General features: G+C 39.1%; 1 protein-coding gene across 4 annotated transcripts; it reads left to right on the plus strand.

Annotated features, from left to right (window-relative positions):
- CD163 (CD163 molecule) lies at window positions 1-27,136 on the plus strand. 4 transcript variants are annotated; one of them, XM_070049297.2, is made up of 17 exons: window positions 1-219; window positions 1,240-1,326; window positions 2,313-2,633; window positions 7,122-7,442; window positions 9,030-9,350; window positions 11,180-11,500; window positions 13,074-13,388; window positions 13,486-13,800; window positions 14,153-14,245; window positions 14,611-14,925; window positions 16,331-16,651; window positions 21,196-21,507; window positions 22,289-22,324; window positions 22,519-22,626; window positions 23,811-23,906; window positions 25,216-25,267; window positions 26,933-27,136. In XM_070049297.2, exons 1-16 carry the CDS (start codon window positions 174-176, stop codon window positions 25,257-25,259), a joined length of 3,372 nt encoding a protein of 1,123 aa, XP_069905398.1. In that variant the 5' UTR covers window positions 1-173; the 3' UTR covers window positions 25,260-25,267; window positions 26,933-27,136. The 4 variants fall into 4 exon arrangements, with proteins under 4 accessions (XP_069905398.1, XP_069905399.1, XP_069905397.1 ...); XM_070049296.2 differs by having other exon boundaries at window positions 75-255; XM_070049298.2 differs by lacking the exon at window positions 1,240-1,326 and having other exon boundaries at window positions 73-219.

Raw genomic sequence — 27,136 nt, forward strand, 5'->3', positions numbered from 1 at the left:
AGCTCTTTCAATGACTTCCCCTTTTGGGTTAACTCCTCCTCCTCCATTATATAGCCTTTCCATTTTTGTGAGTGAGTGATTTTCAAAATTCTCAGTAATTCTCTTTTTGAGGAGAATACGTCTATGGACTGATATAAGAAGATCTAGAATAATTTGAATCATAAAGCACTGGAATGGATAAACTCAGAATGATACTACTTGAAGACTCAGGACCTATTGGTAAAAACTTCAAATTTATCCCACATTCACTCCGTAGTGAGTATACAATTATTCTTATAGTCAACAGATAAAATTTAAAAATATTTGGCATCAAAAGAGTAAGAAACAGAAAAAGGGCACCAAAGCTTAGATAGCAGTACCTTTGATCTGTCATATATTCAAAAGTGAAGATATAAGAAAAGGATTAGAGTTGACGTCAATTATAAAACTGCTGAAATGAAATTAAGAACTGAAGTTAACTATATTGAATATTAAAATCATAAATTTTAGAAATTATAGAATATGCAGAAGTGAATGTTGATTGAAAGGTGATTATCTAGAAGAAATTTAGAGTAATATCTTGAGTACTGAAATCTACTTCATAATTTATATGAACAAGTTGAAATAATTTAATATTCTTCCTTCTAGTATTGGGTTAGAGAAATAAAGAGAAATGGACTGTTAACAACACTAAAGAACGCTTTAGGATGTATCTAAAGAGATTATGGGATCCCATTTGGGGGTTTTACAGAGGAAACCTCTGAAACATTTATTACATTGTACAGTTACCACTTGCCAGGTACTGATGAAGCTAATAGATGATATAATACATTCCTTCTTACCTCTTACAGATGGATCAGGCAGACACACAGTAGTTGAATATTCAGGCGGTAATGGAATATAGAAATCTCAGAAAACCTGCTCTGTGCCTACACAGAGAATTGCTCGCTTCTGTTTCACGGGTGCCTTTTCAATTTTCCAGGTTTTAAGGCTTGTCCTTGCCATTATTTGTTCCACTCTAAGTTTTTTCTAATCCCTCACTCCTAGCTTGCCTGTGAACACAAACATTTGCCAAGCTATTTCACCAAGACTGTGGAATCCTGCTATGTATTTTTTTCTTGGATTCCTTCCATTTAGAAGGAAGGATTTTTCCCTCCTGGTTGACTTTCTTTGTTGATCTCAGTCCTCTAAAACCACCTTCTTTTTCTAAAGTTTCTTGAAGGAAGACTATACTTTTCCTACTTCCCCCTTTTTTCACAGATTTTAGAAGAGATTTTGTCCACTTGCATCCCTTCACTATCGCTTTAGTCTCACTTCTCAGTGCCTCCTTCATCGCCAGTTCTCTTGGTAAGTGCTTTGTACTTGGAGCCTTAGCCCACCCTGACAAAAAATCATTAAAAAGCAAATAATAATTCTAAAGGTTGAGCAGCATCTAAAAACTAATTAACATACTCAATGGATTCAAAGGATGAGATATTAAAAGCATACAATAAGAAGCTAAGCGTGTGAAACCAAAATATCAGCAAGTTTTCTCTTCCAAAATAAAATACAGAGAAAAGTGCATTTTACAAAAAAAAAAAAAATGCCTAGCTGAAAAACAAAGAAGAATACAGAGAAGAAGAAATTTCAGAATAGCAAGGATAAAAGATAATTTTAAAACCACTTAAACCAATGCCAAAATTTATCTAGAAATATATTGAAGGAAGCCAGGCTGGTAGAACAAGCAGGCTCCTGAATTATGCTAAAGTAATGCCAAGGAGACAACTGATGGAATTTGGGAAGGGTGTGGGGAGTTTACTTTATGGTAGAAGATAATATGAAACTATCGCCATTTCAATTTCCCTTTATGTTAATAAGGTGCAGTCATATTCCAACTGTTATTTTTAAAATTCAGGCAATTTTTCATATATATAGGAAATAGGTGTTAAACTCTTTTCATTCTTCTAAGTCCACCATCAGCCTTCTTTCATTGATTTTATGATTTGGAAGAAACTTATGCAGCTCATTCTATTCATCTTATTGAACCGGTAAATTCTCCTTGAAGATTCCATAAAGTTCCACTATGAAGAGTATCCAGCCATAAAATAAAGATACCATATAGTATTGTGTTACTTAGCTTTGTTGATTGTATTCCATAGCCTCATTTAAAGCCTGTGAAACTAAGAGTTGTATTTGAATGGCTATGAAATATCATTCTCATACTATACTATGGATGGGTCCAGGGTGACTCTCAACTCTGACTTTGAAAACTATGTAAGAAACCTGAAAAGTGAGTAGTCTCTATCTTCCCTGAAGAGACCTCAATCAATTGATGTATTAACCCAACATTGCAGGTGGAACAGAGAAGCAACTGAGGCTCATGGCTGGTGAAAACAATTGTAGTGGGAGAGTAGAAGTGAAAGTCCAGGAGGAATGGGGCACAGTGTGTAATAATGACTGGAGCATGGAGGAGGTCTCTGTGATATGCAGACAGCTCGGATGTCCAACTGCCATCAAAGCCCCGAGCTGGGCTAATTCCAGCGCAGGTTCTGGGCGCATTTGGATGGACCATGTTTCCTGCAGAGGAAATGAATTGGCTCTTTGGGATTGCAAACATGAAGGATGGGGAAAGCATAACTGTACTCACCAACAAGATGCTGGAGTAACCTGCTCAGGTAAGAACTGCTAAATCAAAGTATCAATATGAAATAGTTGATGGGAAAAATATGTGTAGATGGTTTGAAAACTAAAAGGAACTGCTTTTCTGTAAGTAACGTAGTCCATTTATAAAATTACCTAATCCGTGGATAGAAGAGCATAAAATACATGACAAAGCCCGTATGATTTTTTTCACTTTTTTTCTTTTTTTTTTTTTTAAAGATTTGTTTTATTTATCTGAAAGATAGAGATACAGAGAGAGGTAGAGACAGAGAAAGAGGTCTTCAATCCGCTGGTTCACTCCCCAGATGGCCACAATGGCCGGAGCTGAGCCAGTCTGAAGTCAGGAGCCAGGAGCATCTTCTGGGTGTCCCACGTGGGTACAGGGGCCAAGGCCTTGGGCCATCTTCCACTGCTTTCCCAGGCCATAGCAGAGAGCTAGATCAGAAGAGGAGTAGCCGGGACTAGAACTGGCACCCATATGGGAAGCTTGCACTTCAGGCCAGGGCTTTAATCCACTGTGCCATAGTGCTGGCCCTGTTTTTTCGCTTTTTTTTTAAAAAAAGATTTATTTATTTTATTGAAAGGCAGAGTTGGGGCCAGCATTGTGGGTTAAGGCACCCCCCAGATGCTGACATCGTTTATGGGTGCCAGTTTGTTCCTAGCTGCTCCGCTTCCAATTCAGCTCCCTGCTAATGCACCTGGGAAAGCAGCAGAGGGTGGTTTAGGTGCTTGAGCCCCTGCACCCATGTGGGAGACCTGGATGAAACTTGTGGCTCCTGGATTTGGCCTGTCCCAGCCCTGATCTTTGTGGCCATTTGAGGAGTGAACAAGCAGATGAAAGACTTTCTCTCTCTCTCTCTCTCTCTCTCTCTCTCTCTCCCCACCCCCTGTAACTGGAAGGAAGGAAAGAAGGAAAGAAGGAAAGAAGGAAAGAAGGAAGGAAGGAAGGAAGGAAGGAAGGAAGGAAGGAAGGAAGGAAGGAAGGAAGGAAGGAAGGAATCAAAGGAGATATACAGATAGGGAGAGACACAGAGAGAGCAAGATCTTCCATGCATTGGTTCACTCCCCAAATGGCCACAGTGGCCAGGGCTGGGCCAAGCTGAAGCCAGAAGCCTGGAAGACATTCGGGTCTCCTCCATGGGTGTCAGGGGTCCAAGTACTTGGGCAATCTTAAGCACTGTGCCACAATGCCAGACCTACATATTGTTTTTAAAAAGGGGTTGAAAAAGGCTCTGTTGTGATGGAATCTTCCCAGAGTGAACATTCATGAGCAGAAACACAGTGACTACTGGCTATGAAGTCAGAACACCATGCAGAGGTGGCCTAGAAGCAGGCATTTCAAAGTAGATAAACCAAATAGGGCTACAGTCAAAGAGAAGAGACTTCCAAGGAAACAGTCAACAAAGCCTTAGACACAAAATCTCCGTGCAAACTGCTGAAAGGTCGCTGAGCGTCCTTCACCCTGAACAATGCTTGTACTTGCTGAACAAACGAATGTGTGGAAAAAAAATCCCCACAACAGCCCTAGGTGGAAAAGTTTCTAATCACATTTTAAAGATGAAGAAATAGAAGTGCAGAGAGAACTGAGGCCTCTAAAACATTAACATACAAAACATCTTGTGGATCTTTTGAAAACATGGATTCTGATGCAGCAGGTCTGGTGAAGCTTCTGTATGCATTTCTGCATTTCTCACTCACAGGTGATGCTGGAGCTGCCAGACAGCTGTGCATCCAGACAAGACAATGGCTTTAGGTCTTGCAGGGAACTATGCAGGCTAGCAGTTTATAAGGAACGCCAGCCTAGGCACCTACCAGCTCTGTGACTCTGCCTGTCTCTCATTCTGTTACATCTCCATCTCCTTAGCAAATTAATTGAAGAGAGAGTGAACTTGATTAAAGTACTTGATACAGTGCCTGAAAGGCTGGGGCTGAGGCTGGGCCAGGGCCAAAACTGGGAGCTGGGAATCCAATCCAGGTCTCCAATATGAGTGACAGGAATCCCATTACTGGAGCCATCACCTGTTGCATTAGCAGGAAGCTGGATTCCAGAGCCAGAGCCAGGTATTGAACCCAGACACTCCAATGTGGAACCAGGGCAGCTTAACAGCACCTTAACCATTATGCTAAACACCTACCCCTATAATAAAATTTTCATAAAATACTATTACTATAATTAAAATCAGAGAAACAGGACTAATCAATAAGGAAGTGACTGGCTTTTTGTAACCTCATATTCCTCCATAAAATATCTTAACATCTAACTCAATTCCTTATCCCTTTTCCCAGTGACATATTCATTTAAGGTACTAAACCATAAATCATTACCATTGCATCCAGTAATGATAATCCACATAGTGAATCAAGTAAAAAATATTCCTAGCACCAGTATATCCTTCCTGTTGCTTCCAGCATGCTTTGAAGGTTGAAGGGCTTCAAAAAGGTCCTGGAAAAGTGGAATTGAAAGTAGTGTGCATTTTCCATGAACGTTTTGAAGCACTTCAGTGTGATTTCCCTTGTGCACTGCTATTCATTTAATTTACACTGTGATTTCATTTACCTTGTAAGTTTTATCTCAGTTGACCTCAGAGTAACCCAGAAATTACACATCAGGCCTTTCTGCTTGCAAATATCAAGGTCACGTTTTGGACCCAGTTCATACTCCTGGGCTCCCCATTTCCCCTTGCTCATTTTGCTGACTTTTACAATCTATGTCACAGTGTGTTGGAAACAGCATAGACTGGTATCTAGAAAAATACTTTGAATTAAATTCTAGCACAGTCACTCATTATTGCTATGATTTCGTGCAAGTTGTTAACTCTAAATTTCACTTTCTGAGGACTCTGATAACAATGCATGCAAAGCTACTGGTATACTGTTCTGGGTATTGAAAATATGTGTTTCCTCACACTGCCTATCTTTCATTATCTTGTGAACTCGGTTTCCTTCTTTCCCTCCTTTCTTCTTTCCTCCCTCACTCCCTCTTGTCCTTCCCTCCTCCTTCTTTTCCCTCTGTCTCTCTTCCACTCTCTCCCACTTCTCCTCTTCCTCCTTTACTCTTCCTGTTAATCATTATGGGAGTAGGGGAGACTAGGGAATAACTAAAGTAACATCTATAGCAAAGTTTAAAATCATAAATCTTACCAAGTTGTCACCATAATTATTACTGTTTATAGAGCTGCTGTTTAGCTAAGACATCAGTGTTATTTTCAGCTCTTGTGTCCTGTCTGTTTTTAACTAAGAATGGAGTTAAACTCATTTTCCAAAATGTGTACACCTAATCCTCCACATAGAAATGAATAATAGAAAAGAACTTATTACTGTTCAAAGATTCCCTAATTTTATGAGGTCATGGAGTCTGCACTCTGAAGTCCTGCACCCTAATTAATGTTCAGTCCTCAGAGCCTCCAGCTCTTGGGAGGTTTTAGTATTGATGGGCACTGAAGCAGTGCATCGTGAGAGTCAAGGGAACTGGCTCCAGGACGGCACTCCTTTCTTTCTCTTCCCGGCTCTGTTATTTTCTAGGTGCTCATGACAAACACCTAGACTCAGGCTGCTCTTCTGCACAGGGAGGGTAATGATAACAGCACACAAGAAGAGTTGTTGTGATAATGGCAATAATGCTAAATAAAAACCTCATTAAGTGGACACTTGTGTAGTGTAGAGCTTTTAAAAATAATTCCTTTTTCAAGAAAGAGCTTCTAAACATTTTGTTGAATCACAAATAGCTTTTGTTTCTCAGGTGTTCCAAAAAGTCATTCAAAATCTTTTCTCAGGTATTTTTCATAAATATCAAATAATCATATCTTCAGAGAAAATCTAAGGGATAGTGGATACAGATAAATTTCCATAAGAAAAATTTGTTGCTTAAAATGATAGCAGATGCTTTGGGGACTATAAAAGATTTGGTTCCAAGAGAAAATTGGTAATAAAGGAATTAACTGAACAGATTTTCCCCCAAGTTTTAAGAATTTTATATACCACAGTGTGCTTTTTTTGTGTGCAAGCTGTTTTTGCTTACTTATGCATTTTTTGCTTTGTCTTATTTTCAATTTCCAAATTCAACTTTACTCAGCTATTCACATTCTGAATTAGTTGTAATAAATGTTAAAATAAAGATTTTAAATGCTCAACAGACAACTAGTTTGTTATTTTCACTGCTTTATTGTTTCAGCTGATTTTATTTTTGTTCTACTTTTTAAAAATAAACGATTTGATTAAATTTATCTATTTCTATACAAAAGAATATTCATTTCTGTCTTAGTAGTGAAAGGAAATAAAACAAAGCAGAAAATTTTAATTTGCAAAATAGTTTCCTTGGTAAGTAGATGTAGAGAAAAGTCTAAATCTGAATTGTTAACTGAATCTTACAGATTAAAATTCTCCAATATGTGGAGTATAATTTAAGGACAGCAAAAAATCCCAAGTGTCCAGAGGAACCTCATTTTCTAAAGTCATCCCTAAATGAATATCACTTGTGGACTCTGGTCTTTTCTCTGCCTTAGATGGATCTGATTTGGAAATGAGGCTGATGAATGGAGGAAACCGGTGCTCAGGAAGAATAGAGGTCAAGTTCCAAGGCCAGTGGGGAACAGTGTGTGATGATAACTTCAATATCGATCATGCCACTGTGGTTTGCAAGCAACTTGAATGTGGAAGTGTCATCAGTTTCCTTGTTTCAGCAAAGTTTGGAGAAGGTTCTGGGCCAATCTGGTTTGATGATCTTGTATGCAGTGGAAATGAGTCAGCTCTCTGGAACTGCAAGCACAGAGGATGGGGCACGCACAACTGCGATCACGCTGAGGACGCTGGTGTGATTTGCTCGGGTAAGGACTCAAGAAGCTTAGGCTGTTCTGCACAAGAGGACTGAGTCTCAAGAGCCTGTACTCTCAGGAACATAGGAAGCCTCTTCCTTTGCCACCTCACTATTGCCTCATTTGGGGTTCCAGTTCTGATCATAATCAAGGCAAGGAATGTCCAACAAGAAAGAGAGAGGGAGGAGGGTCTTGACAAGGATATTTTGTTCCCTGGATGAGTTTTAAGAGCAGCTCACCTCCTCATCTAACTGACAAATCTCCTGTTTAGCCCCATTAATCCACTCTTTCCCAAATCATTAGTTCAGACTAACAGAATCAGATGATGAAAACAAAACTTAAAAGCCAACATTTTTATTTCCTACTAAAATCTCATCTATAGTAGGGTTACAGGGTGAGTATGCTCTGTGTCTACCTAGAAACTTTCATATTCCACAACTGGATCAGGGGACATGGTAATGGGTTGATGTGAGCAAGGCTACCACTCTTCCTTGTTCTATTGATTTCTTAGTTTGAAAGAGATATATTGTGTCTTGACCTTCAGAGATCTATTAGGAAATATTGAATAAAAATATTCCTATCTTAACCAATTCTCTCTCTCTCTCTCTCTCACTCACTTCCTCCTTTCTTCCATTCACCCTTTCCCCATTCCAACCAAAGGAAGGAAATTATATTCAAACAAATTTTAAAATAAGGGAATATTGATTCAGAAAACTGAGAAATCCAGAGGTTACAGGTGGCTTCATGCATGACTAGATTCAGGTGCTTGAAAAAGTCACCTGAGTTCTGTCTTTTTCTCCAATTACTTTTTAAAAAATAATTTATTTGAGGCAAGGGGAGAGACAGACAGACAGACAGAGAAGAGAATTCCCATCTGCTGATTCACTCCCCAAAATGCCATCACCACTGCACCAGGGCTGTGCCAGGCCAAAGCCAAGAGCCAGGAGCTTCTTCTTCCAGGTCCTCCACATGGGTGAAGAGGCTCAAGCACTTGGGCCATCTTCTGCTGCTTTCCGAGGTGCATTATCAGGGAGTTGGATTGCAAGTGAAGCAGCCAGGTCTCACACCAGCACCCACATAGGATGCCGACCACAGGTGGTGGCTTAACCAACTATGCCATGATGTGGTCCCTTTGCTCTGCTTTTAGACTATGGAAGTGCTCTCAAGAGGAGCAGAAAAATAACATAATTAGGTAATATAGATGGGTAATGCAAAGGGAGTGTTTAGTATTGAGGCACATTGGAATATGTGGGTTTCATTGAAACACATGCAAATGTATTTGAGCAAGAAAAGTAAACAATCCAAGCAAAATTGTGATTATCAAACAAGCATGCATCTAAACAGATCTCCTGTTAGGAAAGCTTCCTGAAGTATGTGCTCTATACTAAAAAGTCCAGTTTCCTTGCCTGACCCACTCCACCTTCCCGCCTTCCCACCTTCCCACCTTCCCTCTTTAACAATTTTCAGAGGCGTAAAGCATGGTCATCTTTGTCTCCACTGATATCTCTCCCCTTTCCTTAACTCATCTCAGGTGGAGCTGTTTGTGGTACCCTCATTTAAGTTTCCTTATTGTTGACTTGTTGTGTGTCCCTGTTATAGATGGGGCAGATCTGAGCCTGAGACTGGTAGATGGAGTCACTGAATGTTCTGGAAGATTAGAAGTGAAGTTCCAAGGAGAATGGGGAACAATATGTGATGATGGTTGGGACAAGAAGGATGCCGCTGTGGCTTGTAAACAACTGGGATGTCCAACTGCCATCACGGCCATTGGTCGAGTTAATGCCAGTGAGGGATCTGGACACATTTGGCTTGACAGTGTTTCCTGCAATGGGTATGAGTCTGATCTCTGGCATTGTAAACACCAAGACTGGGGAAAGCATTATTGCAGTCATCATGAGGATGCTGGCGTGACATGCTCAGGTAAGTCAGAATGAAACAAAAAGCAGAGAAGAAAGGATCTGTGCTCTTTATGAGTAAGAATAGCTGTGTGATGTGAGCTATGTGCAGACCTAAGAAATTCCTCACTGGGAATTAACTTACAGTTGTGAGGAATTGTTGTCTCATTCTTTATTCAGCTAGTGTGGAGAGTTGTCCAACTCTCTTCTGTGTCTTAATTATTAAGTTTTCTGTTATGGATCACTACTCAAATTCTAAGTCAATAACTCAGAGACAAATTTCTGTGGGACTCTCTTTTTCCTTTTCTTTAGTTTTACCATATTTGATTGTTTATTTGGAATCAAAATGCCACGACATCATTTTGAATACTGGGAACATAAACATGAACAAAACCCAGACATCATGCTCATGAATTTTTTAAAATTGTATTTAAGGGGGCCGGCGCCGTGGCTCAATAGGTTAATCCTCCACCTTGTGGCACCAGCACACCAGGTTCTAGTCCCAGTCAGGGCGCCGGATTCTGTCCCGGTTGCCCCTTCTTCCAGGCCAGCTCTCTGCTGTGGCCTGGGAGTGCAGTGGAGGATGGCCCAAGTCCTTGGGCCCTGCACCCCATGGGAGACCAGGAGAAGCACCTGGCTCCTGCCTTCGGATCAGCACAGTGCGCTGGCCGTGGTGGCCATTGGAGGGTGAACCAATGGCAAAAAGAAGATCTTTCTCTCTGTCTCTCTCTCACTGTCCACTCTGCCTGTCAAAAAAATTGTATTTAAGGAATACAAACTTTATGCATTTCATATATAGAAATTTAGAAACACAGTAATCTTTCCCACCCATACTCCTACCCTTCCTCCTCTTTCTTTCATTCCCATTCTTATTTTTTACAAAGATCTATTTTCAGTTAACTTTATACTCATAAGATTAATGTTACACTAAGTAGAGAGTTCAACAAATAATATAAAGGAAAAAAACAAAACAAAACAAAACAAACATTGTTTCTCAACAGTCAGGACAAGGGCTGTTCAAAATCATTGCCTAACAAAGTGCCAATTTCACTCCTATAGATTACATTTTAAGTACTCTGTTAGTTACCATTGATCAGAGAGAATATATGGTATTTATCTTTATGGGACTTGATTATTTCATTAAGTATAATGGTTTCCTGTTCCATCCATTTTGTTGCAAATGACAGGATTTCATTTTTTCACCACTTTGTGTATTCCATAGTATATAGATATCATAATTTCTTTATCCAGTCTTAAATTGATGGACATCTGGGTTGATTCCATATCTTAGCTATTGTGAACTAAGCTGCAATAATGCTCATAAATTTCTGCTGTTGACAATTTTTTTGACAGGAAGAGTTAGACAGTGAGAGAGAGACAGAGAGAAAGGTCTTCCTTCCGTTGGTTCACCCCCCCAAATGGCTGCTACGGCCAGCGCACTGCACTGATCTGAAGCCAGGAGCCAGGTGCTTCTCCTGGTCTCCCATGCGGGTGAAGGCCCAAGCACTTGGGCCATCCTCTACTGCCTTCCCAGTCCACAGCAGAGAGCTGGACTGGAAGAGGAGCAACCGGGACAGAACCGGTGCCCCAACTGGGACTAGAACCTGGGGTGCTGGCACCACAGGCGGAGGATTAGCCTAGTGAGCCGTGGCGCCGGCCTACTGTTGACAATTTTTATTAGCTTTTCAAACTACAATCTCTTTTCTAATCAGATTCATGATCTATACTTGTTGTCTTCTTAAAATGTCAGGAAATAACTAAACCATAATTTCAGTATTTCAGCATCTGAAGAGGTGGTAGACAAAAAAAATCCTTTGAGAGAATCTATACCCTAAGTTTATGCTTTTTTTACAGATGGATCAGACCTGAAGCTGAGACTTGTTGGTGGAGGCAGCCGCTGTGCTGGAACAGTGGAGGTGGAAATTCAGAAACTTTTAGGGAAGGTGTGCAACAAAGGCTGGACAATGGAAAAAGCTAATGTGGTTTGCAGGCAACTGGGATGTGGATCTGCACTCAAAACATCCTATCAGGTGTATTCCAAAATTAAGGCAACAAACACATGGCTATTTGCAAGCAGCTGTATTGGAAATGAAAGTTCACTTTGGGACTGCAACAATTGGCAGTGGGGTGGACTTCCCTGTGATCCTGAAGAAGAAGCCCAAGTCACCTGCTCAGGTAAGGCATTTAATCAACTTACTAAGAAGTTTAATTCTTTTTTTTTTAACTTTTATTTAATGAATATAAATTTCCAAAGTACGACTTATGGATTACAATGGCTTCCCCCCATACCGTCCTTCCCACCCACAACCCTCCCCTTTCCCACTCCCTCTCCCCTTCCATTCACATCAAGATTCATTTTCGATTATCTTAATATACAGAAGATCAGCTTAGTATATACATCAAGTATGGATTTCAACAGTTTGCTCCCACACAGAAACATAAAGTGAAAAATAATAGATGATTTTTTTTAAAATGATGATGAAATCAGAGCAGACCTATTGTCATGTTTAATCCCAGTGAGAGTCAAGTTGGGAATTGATAATTTCTTTTTTTTTTTTTTTACAGAGGATCAGTTTAGTATGCATTAAGTAAGGATTTCAACAGTTTGCACCCCCATAGAAACACAAAGTGAAATATATTGTTTGAGTACTCGTTATAGCATTAAATCTCAATGTACAGCACATTAAGGATAGAGATCCTACATGAGGAGTAAGTGCACAGTGACTCCTGTTGTTGACTTTACCAATTGACACTCCTGTCTATGGCATCAGTAATCTCCCTATGCTCCAGTCATGAGTTTCCAAGGCTATGGAAGCCCTCTGAGTTCTCCGACTCTTATCTTGTTTAGACAAGGTCATAGTCAAAGTGGAGGTTCTCTCCTCCCTTCAGAGAAAGGTACCTCCTTCTTTGATGACCTGTTCTTTCCACTGGGATCTCACTCGCAGAGATCTTTTGCCAGAGTGTCTTGGCTTTCCATGCCTGAAATACTCTCATGAGCTTTTCAGCCAGCTCCGAATGCCTTTAGGGCTGTTTAATTCTAAGTGAGTAAATATCCAGTAATATCCTTGAAACTGCAAAGAAACACTAGTCTGGAATACCTCTAATTCTCTGGCTTTTTGAATGATGAAACATGTGAAGGAAAACATATTTATTGGTTGCTGAAACGTTCATGAGCAGATGTGAAGCTTCAAGACAGAACCATGACTCAAGGAATGCATAAAGGATTTTGATAAGGCTGTCAGGAAGCAAGGAGGAGAAAACGGGGGGAAGGAGTGACATACATATCAAGGTAATAAATGCCCAAGTAAGAATGGGTCATGTTTATTTTTAAAAGTCAGAAGTTTGATGAAAACTACATAGAAGCATCAAAAACGGTGAAGACAGACCCAAGATGCAGTGAGTGGAGGATGATGTACAGGACCAAGAGATGGAGTCAGTGGCCTCTAATGTTATGAATAATGTAAGCAAAATGCTAGAAGGAAAGAAGTATCATTGCCCCAGGAATGGTTGTCTATAGACGGAAAAGTTACAGAATTCTTTCAGAAGGTTAGGTCCAAAGAGAAATGAGGAGGTCAGGAATTTGCTGTGTCAAAGTCTTTGTCTCATGGCAAAGCCATGAGGAACAAGTGTGAGAAGTCACCAAGCATCATGGCCTCCCTTTCCAACTCTTCAATCCCTTCCATACCCCCAGCATGAAGGAAAATCGAGAAACCATGTCATCTCTCACATAACTGTTATTATTTTTCAGGCCACAGGGAACCCAGGCTGGCTGGAGGGGACATTCCCTGCTCTGGTCGTGTTGAAGTGAAGCATGGTGACAAATGGGGCTCCGTCTGTGATTCTGACTTCTCCCTGGAAGCTGCCAATGTGCTATGCAGAGAGTTACAGTGTGGCACAGCCATCTCTATCCTTGGGGGAGCTCACTTTGGAGAAGGAAATGGACAGATCTGGGCTGAAGAATACCTATGTGAGGGAAATGAGATGCATCTTTCACTCTGCCCAGTAGCACTCCGCACAGATGGGACTTGCAACCATAGCAGGGACATTGGCGTAGTCTGCTCAAGTGAGGCCCAGAGGAATCTTCAGTTTGCTCTGATACTGGGAAGGGAGTAGGGTAAGGTAGTCACAAACATTTTTTCTAAAGCCCTGTCTCCTTCCAGGATACGCAGAAGTTCGGTTGGTGAATGGCAAGTCATCCTGTGAGGGAAGGGTGGAGCTCAAAGTGCTTGGGACCTGGGGAGCCCTCTGCAATTCTCACTGGGACATAGAAGATGCCCACGTTCTTTGCCAGCAGCTTAAATGTGGAGTTGCCCTTTCTATCCCAGGAGGAGCACATTTTGGGAAAGGAAGTGGCCAGGTCTGGAGACACATGTTTCACTGCAGTGGGATGGAGCAGCACATAGGCGATTGTCCTGTAACTGCTCTGGGTGCATCGCTTTGTACAGCAGGCCAAGTGGCCTCTGTGATCTGCTCAGGTAAGAAGGTGAAGGGTATCCAGGGATGAGCCTCCCCCACGTGATGTGCCTTAGGAACTGGATGGAGAGGAGCAATGAAAGAGAATGAAGAGTATTGAGGGATCATGAGAGGCGTGTCAGAATATTAATCTCATTTGTCTTCTTAGAGGACAAGTGAACTTAATTTTCATAGACTTTGTTGTTTAAGCATAATATATGCCAAGCTTTTCTCAAATACCCAATTCACTCTTAGGTTGACTTCCTCTCTAAAGTGATGCTTCTCCAATACTCATCTACAGGACACTCCATCTGAGCTTCCTTACTCCTCTTAACATTTTGTGTTTTGTATGACTGACCACTTTGGTATTTGCAGGAAACCAGTCCCAGACACTAGCTCCATGCAATCTGTCTTCTTTGGCCCCAACAAGCTCTACCAGTCCCAAAGACAGTGCTGTTGCCTGCATAGGTGAGAATCAGTAACCAATCTAGGAAAATGGATGCATTTAATTAGCATTTTCTTTTTTTAACTTTTATTTAATAAATATAAATTTCCAAAGTACAGCTTATGGATTACAATGGCTCCCCCCCCATAATTTCCCTCCCACCCGCAACCCTCCCCTTTCCTGCTCCCTCTCCCCTTCCATTCATATCAAGATTCATTTTCAATTCCCTTTAAACACAGAAGATCAGTTTAGCATACATTAAGTAAAGATTTCAACAGTTTGCACCCACATAGAAACACAAAGTGAAAAATACTGTTTGAGTACTAGTTATAGCATTAAATACCAATGTACAGCACATTAAGGACAGAGCATTTTCATTTCTTTTCAGGGAGTGGTCAACTTCGCCTGGTAAATGGTGGAGGTCGCTGTGCTGGAAGAGTAGAGATCTATCATGAGGGTTCCTGGGGCACCATCTGTGATGACAGCTGGGACCTGAGTGATGCCCACGTGGTGTGCAAACAGCTGGACTGTGGAGTGGCCATTAATGCCACTGGCTCTGCTCATTTTGGTGAAGGAACAGGACCTATCTTGTTGGATGAAATGAACTGCAATGGCAAAGAATCCCATATTTGGCAGTGCCTTTCACATGGCTGGGGCAGGCACAACTGTAGACATAAGGAGGATGCAGGAGTTATCTGCTCAGGTAAGCTCTACACAGAACTTATGGTTACAACTGCATGAAAAGGATGGAGGTGAGGCAAAGGTAATGCAGGATAATCTAAAAGGTTCCCTTGAAAATTGAGTTCAGAGGAAATTATTGGAAGAGTTGGAATTCCCAGAAGTATGGATCTCATGGATAAGTGTTACCTCATGTGCCAGGTAGTATGTTATAAAGAGAAGAATCCAGAAACAAGCTTATATACCAGGAAAATAACACCAAAGGTAATAATGAAGTTCTTCTATAAACTAGATATTATATAAGGATTTGATGAAAGTACTATGTAATTACTCTATTAATTTTTTAATTAATTAATTAATTTTTATTTAGTAAATATAAATTTCCAAAGTACAGTTTATGGATTACAATGGCTTTCCCCCCCAATAATTTCCCTCCCACTCGCACCTCCCCCATCTCCCACTCCCTCTCCCATTCCTAATTACTCTATTAATTTAAAAAGTGGATTTAAAGGGACAAGAATACACTCAGCCTGTCATTCTACAAAGGAAAATATAATTATCATGTCCAAGTAATTGTTCCTGGCAGATAAGTGGTAATTATTTGTTAAGGAATAAAAACTGCCATTAGAGTCCACTTCTCTTGTTTTGAATACATGGTGAGTTTCCGAAATTATTGTGAAATAGAAAAATGTACTCTGTGGTGATGCACTGGAGAAAACAATACTACAACTCAGTAAGTTGGGGAAGTGAAAAATTCTGTATGCCAGCAGTGATTAACTCCTATTTCAAGACAAAAATCTAGTAGAGAGCATGCACAGCAAAACTGTGAAGTGTCAGGAAAGGAAATCTTTCATTTTAACCTAATGAACACAATACATTGGTCTTAGTGCCTTTGTTGCACTAACTTTATCAAGCACAGTTGCCAAAGAAATAAAAAAGAGCACACAAAGAAATGAGATATGTTTGAGGTGATGAATATACTAAGCACCCTGCTTTGATCTTTACACAATGTTTATATGCATTGAAACATCACATCATATCCCACGAATATATACAACTGTAGTGTGTTATCTAAAAATAAACAAAAGAGGACAGATAAGATTCTTAAGCTTAAAACTACAGTAAGTTTGGGAGAAAATCCAAACTAGATAATTGAATAAAGTCACGGTGCCTTTGGTTAAATTGGCAAAGCATCTTATGACCACTGATGGCCTTGTACAGACAACTCTTTGTCCAAAATTCAAGACTAGAAAACCATAAGATAGGTATATAATAAACTCTATGTTTAACTGAAGTCAACTAAACCATCCAGAAGGTACTAAAGAATTGCTAGTGGTTGACATAGTGTGCCGTTCTCACGTCACAGTGAAGGGAGGGAGCCTTTGATTCTTCAGATGATGTGAAGCCACTACTTCTGTGTTTCACCCCAGAGTTCATGTCCCTGAGACTGACCAGTGAAAACAGCAGGGAGACCTGCAGAGGGCGTCTGGAAGTTTTTTACAATGGAGCTTGGGGCAGCGTTGGGAGGAATAACATGTCTTCAACCACTGTGGGGGTTGTATGCCGGCAGCTGGGCTGTGCAGACAAAGGAAACATCAACCCTGCATCCTCAGACAAGACACCATCGAGGCACATGTGGGTGGACAACATTCAGTGTCCCAAAGGACCTGCTACATTATGGGAATGTCCATCATCTCCATGGAAGCAGAGAGTGGCCAGCCCCTCAGAGGAGACGTGGATCACATGTGAGAGTGAGTAGCCATTGTTTCAAATACAAACTCCCTTCTGTAGCTCCACTATCACCTTCTCATAAGGCCTATTTGGTTTTATTTTCCTATTCTCATACCAGCTTCACTTGTCAGATCTCCTTAGACAAGAATGGGTAACCTCTAGGTAATTGTTATTCTACTTAGGTGGTGTCATTGGTTTTATTTGACTTGGCCTAGATATATTCAGGATGAAATACTATTATTCCAAAGAATATAATGTTCCCCATACTCTACTTGAAGGTTTTATTCAACAGCTTTCTCTGTGAACAAATGAACAGAGAGTATGTGATTCTCTATTTGACTATTGAATGATTTACCTTTCCTTTTGCCATTTTCTTCCAAATATTATCCTGCTACACTGATATAAGGAGAAAAGCAGTCATAAAGATCAACCCTAAAGCATTTCCCCATTCCACATTTATTAGACAGTGACTTTTAGCTATTTAAGAATTTTTCAGGCTTTTTTCCATTTGAGAGAATTTAACCTTCCAGATTTACCATGTTAACTTTATTCATTTGACATTATCTGAGTCACAATGTGATTCTAGAGGGAAAATATTTATTACTTTGAAAGGCAGAGTTAGAGAGAGAGAGAGAGAGAGAGAGAGAGAGAATCCATCTGTAGGTTCTACTCCCTAGATGACTACAATGGCCCAGTGTAATCCAGGTCAAAGTCAGGAGCCTGAAATTTCTTCTGGGTCTCCCAAATGGGTTTCAGGGAACTAGGAACTTGGGGCATCATCTATTGATTTCCCATGTGCATTAGCAGGAAGCTAAATTGAAAGTGGAGCAACCAAGACTTGAATCTGCTCTCTGATATGGGATGCTAGCATCACAAGTGGTAGCATAAGAGCTGTGCCATAATGCTGTCCCCAACACAATGGAAAACAGTGATACTTTCCCATACCCTGCCTCCTGCCCATGCTCCAACCTTCTTCCTCCACCCTTTCATATCCCCACTGATAATTTTTACAAAGATTTATTTTCAGTTTACATAAAGATCATATAGTTAACCCTACACTAGAAGAGACAAGGGCTATAAACAATCTTCAAATCTCAAAACATCCATTTCACTCCAAAACATTACATTTTAGGTACTCTATTAGTTACCCAAGATCAGGGAAACATTTGATATCTGTATTTTGGGGACTGGCTTATTTAACTAAGTATAATGGTTTCCAGTTGCATCCATATTGTTGGAAAAGACAGGACTTCATTTTTTATAGCCATGTAATAATCCATAGTGTATATGTACCATAATTTCTTTATCAGATCAACAGTTGATTGACAACTGGGTTGATCCACATCTTAGCTATTATGAATTGTGTTGCAATGAACACTGAGGTACAGATAACTCTTTCATATACTGATATCTCTTGGTTTGGGTAAATTCCAAGGAGTGGGACAGCTGGAACATATGCCAGGTCCATATTCAGATTTCTGAGGCATCTCCATACTGTCTTCCACAGTGGCTTGACCAGTTTGCATTCCCACCAACAGTGGATTAGGGTACCTTTTCCCCCGCATCTTTGCCAGCATTTGTTGTTTTTTGATTTCTATATGAAAGCCATTCTAAGAGGAATGAGGTGAAACCTCGTTGTAGTTTTGATTTGTATTTCCCTGATGGCTAGTGATCCTGAGCATTTTTCCATGTGTCTGTTGGCCATTTGAATTTCCTCCCTTGAAAAATACCTGTTCAAGTCCTTTGCCCATTTCCTAACTGTATTGTGTGTTTCATTGTTAAATTTCTTGAGCATTTTATAGATTCTGGTTATTAACCCTTTATCAGTTGCAGAGTTTGAAAATACTTTCTCCCGGACGGTGCCTTGGCTCACTAGGCTAATCCTCTGCCTGCAGCACTGGTACTCCAGGTTCTAGTCCCGGTTGGGGGCACCGATTCTGTCCTGGTTGCTCCTCTTCCAGTCCAGATCTCTGCTGTGGCCCAGGAAGGCAGTGGAGGATGGCCCGAGTGCTTGGGCCCTGCACCTGCATGGGAGATCAGGAGGAAGCACCTGGATCTTGGCTTCAGATGGGTGCAGCGTGCCGGCTGTGGCAGCCATTTGGGGGTGGGGGTGAACCTACGGAAGGAAGACCTTTCTCTCTGACTCTTTCTCTCACTGTCTAACTCTACCTGTCAAAAAATTTTAAAAAATAAAAAATAAATTAAAAAAAGAAAATACTTTCTCCCATTCTGCTGGCTGCCTCTTCACTTTGCTGAGTGTTTCTTTTACAGTACAGAAGCTTCTCACCTTGATGTAATCCCATTTGTCAGTTTTGTATTTTATTACCGTGCTTCTGTGGTCTTTTCCAAGAAGTCTTTGCCTATGCCATTGTCTTGCAGAGACAGTGCTCTCTAGTAATTGGATGTTATCAGGTCATAGATTTAAGTCTTTGATCCATTTTGAGTGGATTTGTGTGTAAGGTGTAAAATATGGGTCCAGTTTCATCCTTCTGAATATGGAGATCCAGTTTCCCCAACACCATTTGTTGAAAAGACTGTCCTTGTTCCAGGGACTGGTTTAATCTCCTTTGTCAAGATAAGTTGTTTGTATATGCATGGATTGATTTCTGAAGTTTCTATTGTGTTCCATTGATCTATATGTCTGTTTTTGTGCCAGCATCAGACTGTTTCAACTATAACTGCCGTGTAGTATGTCTTGAAATATGGTATTGTGATGCCTCTGGCATTGCTTTTGTTTAATAAGATTAATTTAGCTATTTGGGGTCTCCTGTATTTTCAAATGAATTTTAGCATCTTTTTTTCTATATCTGCAAAGAATGTTGTTGGTGTTTTGATTGAGATCACATTGAATCTGTAAGTTGCTTTTGGTAGTTTAGATATTCTAATAAAGTTGATTCTTCCAATATGTGAACATGGAAGATTTTTCCACTTGTTAGTGTCTTCTATTTCTTTCTTTAGTGTTTGGTAATTTTCATCATAGAAATCTTTGACATTCTTGATTAAATTTATTCCAAGGTGTTTAATTCTTTTTTGAGCTATGATGAATGGGACTGAACTTAAAAGCTCTTTCTCAGCCATGGCATTGTCTGTGTATACAAAGGCTATTGAATTTTTGTGTTAATTTTATATCCTGTCACTTTACTGAACTCTTTTATGAGTTCCAATAATCCCTCAGGGGAGTCTTTTGGATTCCCTGTATATAGAATCATGTCATCTGAAAATAGGGATAGTTTGACTTCCTCCTTTCTAATTTGTATCCCTTTGATTTCTTTTTCTTCCCTAATAGCTCTGGTTAAAACTCCCAGGAGTCTTACATTAAATATCATATTATATTAAATAACAACAGTGAGAGTGGACCTCCTTCTCTAGTTCTGAATTAGGGGGAATGCTTCCAACTTTTACTCACTCAATAGGATACTGGCTATCTGTTTGTCATAGATTGCCTTGATTGTGTTGAGGAATGATCCCTCTATATGCAATTTGCTTAAGGTTTTTATCATGAAATAGTGTTATATTTTATCAAATACTTTCTCTTATCTATTGAGATAATCATATTGTTTTTGTTGTTCAGTTTGTTAATGTGATGTATCATACTGAATGATTTGCAAATGTTGAATCATCCCTGTGTACCAGAGATAATCCCACTTGCTCTGGGAGAATGATCTTTCTCATGCATTGCTGGATTCAATTAGCTAATATTTGTTGAGGATTTTTACATCAAGTTCATCAGGGATATTTGTCTATAGTTCTCTTTCTCTGTTGTATCTTTGTCTGGTTTAGGAATTAAGGTGATACTGGCATATTAGAAGGAGTTTGGGAGGATTCCCTCCCCTCCAATTGTTTTGAAGAGCTTGAGAAGAATTGGAATGAATTATTCTTTAAAAGTCTGCTAAAATTCAGCAGTGAATCCATCCAGTCCTGGGTTTTTCTTTGTTGGGGGCTCTTTATTACTGATTCAATGTCTGTCTTGGTTATTGGTCTGTTTAGGTTTTCTATGTCTTCATGACTCAGTTTCAGTAGATTGTATGTTTCTAGGAATTTATTCATTTCTTGTAGGTTCCCCAAGAATTCTCTTTGCAGAAATTCCTGATGATTCTTTTTATTTCGGTGGTATATGTTGTTACATTTCATTTTCATCTCAGTCTTTATTGATTTGGATTTTCTCCCTCCTTTTTTCATTAGTTGGGCTAATGATGTATTAATTTTGCTTAATTTTTCATAAAACCAGCTCTTCATTTCACTGATTTTTTTGTATCTTTTCAATTTTGTTTATTAGCTAATTTTAATTATTTTTTTCCTCCTACAAATTTGGAGTTTGATTTGTTGTTGTTTTTATAGGAACTTACATGCACACAATGATTCTTATGTACATAATAATGTATATCCACTTTGTTGAAAGGATGTGAACTTTAATAGAATATAAATTTCATAAAAATATAAATTTTAAAGTACACGTCAAAGTTTTAAAATAGATTTTGAAAAATCAATTTCATGTATCTTTCCTCTGTGACTTTTTAGAAGCTTTTGTCTTCCCAGAATAACCCAGATGTCTCTGATTCCTCAGACAAAATAAGACTTCAAGAAGGGCCCAACAATTGTTCTGGACGTGTGGAGGTCTGGCATGGAGGCTTTTGGGGGACAGTGTGTGATGACTCCTGGGACATTGTGGATGCACAGGTGGTTTGTCGCCAGTTGGGCTGTGGCGAAGCTTTTGAGGCAATCAAAGAAGCTGGCTTTGGTCTAGGGACTGGACCTATATGGCTCAATGAAGTGAAGTGCAAAGGGAACGAATCTTCCTTGTGGGAATGTCCTGCTGGACCATGGGGGCACAGTGACTGCTGGCACAAGGAAGATGCAGCTGTAAAATGCCACCCAGGTGAGGCTCAGGAGCCTGCATTAAGCTTGGGTCTCTGGGAGCAAACTGGGGAGCACACTGGGGTCATATAAAAATTGGACATAACAGCAGGGATCTGAAGGGGCGAGAATCATGATAGTTCTAATGAAAAATAATGAAAATATTTGTTGTTATATGAGGAGTCTTTAAAAATTTCATGGAAAATGCATACTATGTGTGGATTCAAAATTATTTTGCACCAAAATGAACTTATCTTTTAAAAAAGATTTATTTATGTTTATTTGGATGTCGAGAGACAGAGAGATCTTCCATCTGCTGACTCACTCACCTGCATTGGCTGGTGCTGGGCCAGACTGAAGCCAGGAGCCAGGAGCTTCTTCCTGGTCTCCTACATGGGTGGCAGGGTTCCAAGGACTTGGGCCATCTTATGCTGCTTTTCCCAGGCCATTAGCAGGGAGCTGGATCAGAAATGGAGCAGCCAGGACACGAACTGGTGCCCATATGGGTTACTGGCATTGTCAACAATGGTTTTACCTGCTATACTACAACAACAGCCTCAAACTTATGATTCTTTTTTCCATGAACTTTTTGAAGTCATCTCATACACTGGCCTTCATTGAGGAAAAGTATATTACCTATTGGTATCGCTTTGCAGAGGAGAGAAAGATGAGGAGACTCTAGTTTTAAGTGGAAGGCAGTAGACTACTTTATTAGGAAGCATTTAGAGCTTAGACAAGAATATGGCCATGTTTTCTTTATTCATGATTTCCAGAAATAAGCTTCTTTCTCTTTTTTCCTGCAGGATATTCAGATACCAAAGGACCACTGAGAAACACAGGTATATCATGGACTTTATTAGAATGAAACCAATTATCTGCATTACTCAGAATCCCTCTCAAGAGACTTTGAGACAGAAGTCTGAGGATTGGAGATTTATTTCAGTGATTCAGCCTCTGACCTATGAGAGTAATTAGGACCCAGATTTTTTTAACTGAGGCATTACCATCTCTCTTGATATTTATTTTTGCTTAGGTCATCCATTCCTTATTGCATTTGGAATCCTGGGAATCATTCTGTTGGCCGTTCTCATTGCATTCCTCTTGCGAACTCAAAACCGAAAACAAATACAGCTGCTTACAGGTCTGAGCCAAATTATGATATCTCTAATATGTCTACTTCTTAGAATTAAAAAAATCTCTGAAAATATTAGTGTCACATATCAAGTGGGAAGAAAATGAGATTGGGAAGTTTCTCAGTAGAGGAAGCAGGATTTACAAGAGAGAAAGGGGGCTTGGTTGCATTGATGACTCCTATATTCTATGCATATGTTTAATTGGGGTACTGAATTGAAGGTTTACAGATGATCATGCTACATATAATTTAGGATGAATCCCTTTCCCCTACATTTATTTTCTCTTGCTATTACATCTTTATTACTGATTTTATTTTACTGCCAAGTGTTGTGCTAGGCTCTAAAGATTTAGACATGGATAATAAAATGTTTTAATCTTCATGGAATCTCAAGTTTAGTGAAAGAGGTGTATATTTAAAATAGTCATCTGTAATGTGGCACTATACATCAATGTGAACCAAGAGCAAAAGTGGTCCAGAGAAGAGAGTGACTAACCAAAAGTGGAAAGAGTAAAGGAGGCTTCTAGGATATTTCTGAGATACATTTTAAAGACGGGAGTTCAAGCAACAAGGGAGGAACATTCCAGGGGGGTAGAAGGACATGTCAAAGCACAGAGAAACTTAACGGACAGCACTTCCGTTGTTTTGTAGGGAAGTACAAACTGAGCACAAGGAGAAAAGTTGCTGGTAAGGCTGAAGAAGAGGGAAGGAACAAACTATCTAGTTCTCATAGTCCATGGTGAGGGATTCTTAGTCATTAGAACAATCTGTAGGGAACTGAAACAGTCAGGCTGTCTTTAGAAAGTTCTTTTGGCAACAGGATGTATGAAGGATTGAAGGAAGAACATGTTACTGACAGGAATTCCACTTTAAAATAGTTTAGATGAAAAGGCCTTTAACTAGAGTGAGAATTAAAGAGATAGGAAGGATTTTTAGAAAGATTTTAGAAAAATCTCCAAAGTTATGGGTGATTGCTGACTTCCCCGGGGGGAAATGTGTTTATTATGTGATGTCAATAGGAAAGATTTAGCCTCACGCCTCTTTTATGTGTGTGTGTGTGACGTGATAATGAAACATCTTGGTAACAGACCAGGGTGGAAACAGTAGCGTGGATTAAGACCAGGTATGTTTGCCCTGCTGGGAAAAAAGATGCATAAGGAAAGGAAAGTTTTCTTATGAATTCCTGTTTTCAGTTTTCTCAAGAGGAGAACATCTTGTCCACCATGTTCAGTACCAGGAGATGAATTCTGGCACCAATGCAGATGATCTGGACCTGCTGACTTCCTCAGGTCAGTGGTTTCTTTGAGGGTCCTATAGCCCAGAGGAGCAGACCAGGGACAGCAAGCCTGAAGCATCCTACTCTATCAGTGGAAAAATTCTAAAAATATGTCACAGGAAGCTTATGATGCATATAAAGGGAAAGAAAGGTAGGAATGAACTGAGTTATTCTTTATTCTTAGAGAATATGAAATTTGCAATCATAGGCAAGTCCCTAATCTTTCTATTATTATTTTTCCTCAAAATTAATTTTTATCTTAATTATTATATTTGATACTTCTGTAGTTTAATTTGCAAAAAGAATTTTTATAACATATTATTTCCTACAGAGCTGCAAAGAACCAGGCAGCAGAATGTTATGACTTGAACCTCATTTTATTAAAATTCACATTAATTTTCTAAAAGACTACCATAAGAGACAGAATAAATTTTCTCTTTAAAAATGGATTTTATTGAATGTATTTAAGGTATGCAACATGATATTATTGTATGCACACAGAAAATAAAAAGAATACTAAAATGAAGCAAATTAACACAGCCACCATCTCACATGGTTACTCATTTAGGGATGTTTGCTTTTGTGGAAGAGCCAGCTAAAATTTGCTTACTTGGCATGAATCTCACACATGGGTACAGTACAGTACAATTTTATTACAGATGGTCCTCATATTGTACTTTACATATTTACACTGGTTAATCCTATATATCTATTGCTTTGAATCCTGACCTACATAACTTTTTCAGTTTCTTTCCATTTCCATTTCCTGTCGCTTTTTTTTCTTGAGTTCAATAGTTACTAAAAGCTCTAAAAGCTTAAAATGTCTATATATTCATCCTATGGGAAATCATCATGTCTATAGGTTGAGCCTCATTTCTCCTTATGTAGTGTTTCTTTTCTTTGTTCTCCAACTTCTGTGTGGCACCAGTGCACAAACTCTACCTGAGGACGGCGTGACTCTCTTGGGTTGGAAGAAACCCTGGTACTCATTTTCCTTACTCTATGTAGCCCGATTTCCCTTCTAAGAAGGGTCTGCCTTGTTTATCCAACCCAAAGCATTTAGTATTTGCTGCTACTATGCCAACACACATATTTAAGGAATAAGAAAGACTTCCTGTGTTCTTAATTCACATCTGCTTGCTGTCTTACTTGTGGACAGTGTTCTAGGATGTTCAAAGGGTTTAACAGGCATTTAAGGAGAAGTCTGATCCCCCCCAGGTAATTGTTGTCTTCATTTAAGAAAATTTTAACGAATCATATGGTTTCAATGCTTCCGTACTAATTTCTGTGTCTAAATATCTTCCTGTTTTTGGAATGAAAAGGTGCCACTTTGAAAGACACTGAAGAGAAAAATGAGAATTTATAACCCATAAGGTGAGAACAATTTATTCATCATAGTCCAAAACAGTATATTTCTTGTGAAGACTGAGAGTTCCTATGGCATTAGAAAGAAATTATATATATGAACACCTGTGTCTTTGCACATATATGTTGGTAAATGTATGTATCAGTTCTATTCAGAATATGTAGTAGCTTTTAATAAACATGACTCCTCAATTTCTTATTTATAAATATGTGGCATAGGAATACCTTTTATTATCATTGGCAATGGAGCTAAGGAAAAACTGTGTAAATAAACATAAATCTTTTCAGGAAACATATCATATACATCTACAGTTGTGTAGCACATGCCATGGAAAGATTGTACAAGATACTACAGGAGGGACCAGCATTGTGGCTAGGCCCCTGCACCTACGTGAGAGACCCAAAGGAAGCTCCTGGCTCCTGGCTTTGGCCTGGTCCAGCCCTGACCATTGCAGCCATCTGGGAAAGATGGAAGATCTCTCTCTCTCTCTCTCTCTCCCTCTTTCCCTGTAACTCTACCTTTCAAATAAATAAATAAATCTTTCAAAAAAAAACCAACAAGACACCACGAGAATATAGATAACAGAAGAACAATCATTCGGGGAAATGACACAGAATATACAAACAATGGAGGCGTAGAAGAGAAGCACACCTGTAGGGAACAGCAAGACGTTTTTCATTCAAAAGTACATATTGAGCGTATTTATGACAAGCAGTGTCTTGCACTGAAGCACTGAGATAAAACACGGTCTTGACAACACTGTGATTTTTTCACAGTAAATGTCATAATCTATGAGTGGTACAGAGCGGTCATGTGGAAAAATGACTCTAAGCTGAAAAGGTTTCTTATAGTCTTATCTGCTATTTGCCAAATTCATATTTTACTTTAGGGACTGTTGGGGTGGTAGTGAGTGTCAGAAGATAAAACTGGGATAAAACATGATAAGATTTGCATTTTTAAATTTTCTTTGATGAGGAAAGTATAACAACAAAAATTAAAAAGTGAACAGGGTGAGAAAGTATGTTAAGCTATATATACATCATGAAGAAACGATGGTGAAATGAGTTGATGGATAGATTATTTGGGGAGAACTATACATTTAGATATAATATGTATGAAAGTATGTTTTGTAGAAATATTATATAAGACATGAGAAATACAGATTGAGACAAAGGATGAAAGTTGGAACTCTTAAAAGTATACAAATCATAATGTGTTAATATCTACAAAATGCAAAGAACTAATTATACACAGACTCACATGTGAATTCTTATAAGTTGCATATGAAGTAAAAAGGGTTCATATATATTTACATAAATTTTATATGTATGTGTAACTAAAATTAAAATTAAAAGCACTGTGAATTGAGAACTATGGCTAAGTTTTGATTTATAATCTAAAACATGTATTTCATTAAATAATAATCACTGCTGAATAACCACTTCATAATTACATGGAAGCATTTTTTAAATGGAATTTCTTGATTCCACTATAGTTCCACTGAATAAAAAAATTCTAATGCACAATAAAGTTCAAATATTGCATTTAAGGCTTATACACATTTCAAAACTAGCATATTTTTAATAGATGTGAATTTTTCACTGTGTTATAATGAATTCTTCTATGCATTTGCATGTAAAAAGAAAAATCACATATTTCTATTTATGGTTTAGTTCAGCCTTTAGGATGACTTGATGAAGACCTGAACTTGAATGAAGCAAGAACATACCTTGTTCACTGAAGATTATAGTTGCATTTAAAGCCCTTTCTTTGCTAGTATTCAAAGACTATTGTTGAATTTACAAAAATTAATTTTGTGAATGTAACTGTTCACTGGTATATATAAGACTTTAAGAGAATTAAATTTTTAAAAATTA

Source organism: Oryctolagus cuniculus, chromosome 9, assembly GCF_051225735.1.
Source record: "Oryctolagus cuniculus isolate XC-2025 breed Fujian yellow rabbit chromosome 9, ASM5122573v1, whole genome shotgun sequence".
In the NCBI taxonomy this organism is placed as follows: domain Eukaryota; kingdom Metazoa; phylum Chordata; class Mammalia; order Lagomorpha; family Leporidae; genus Oryctolagus; species Oryctolagus cuniculus.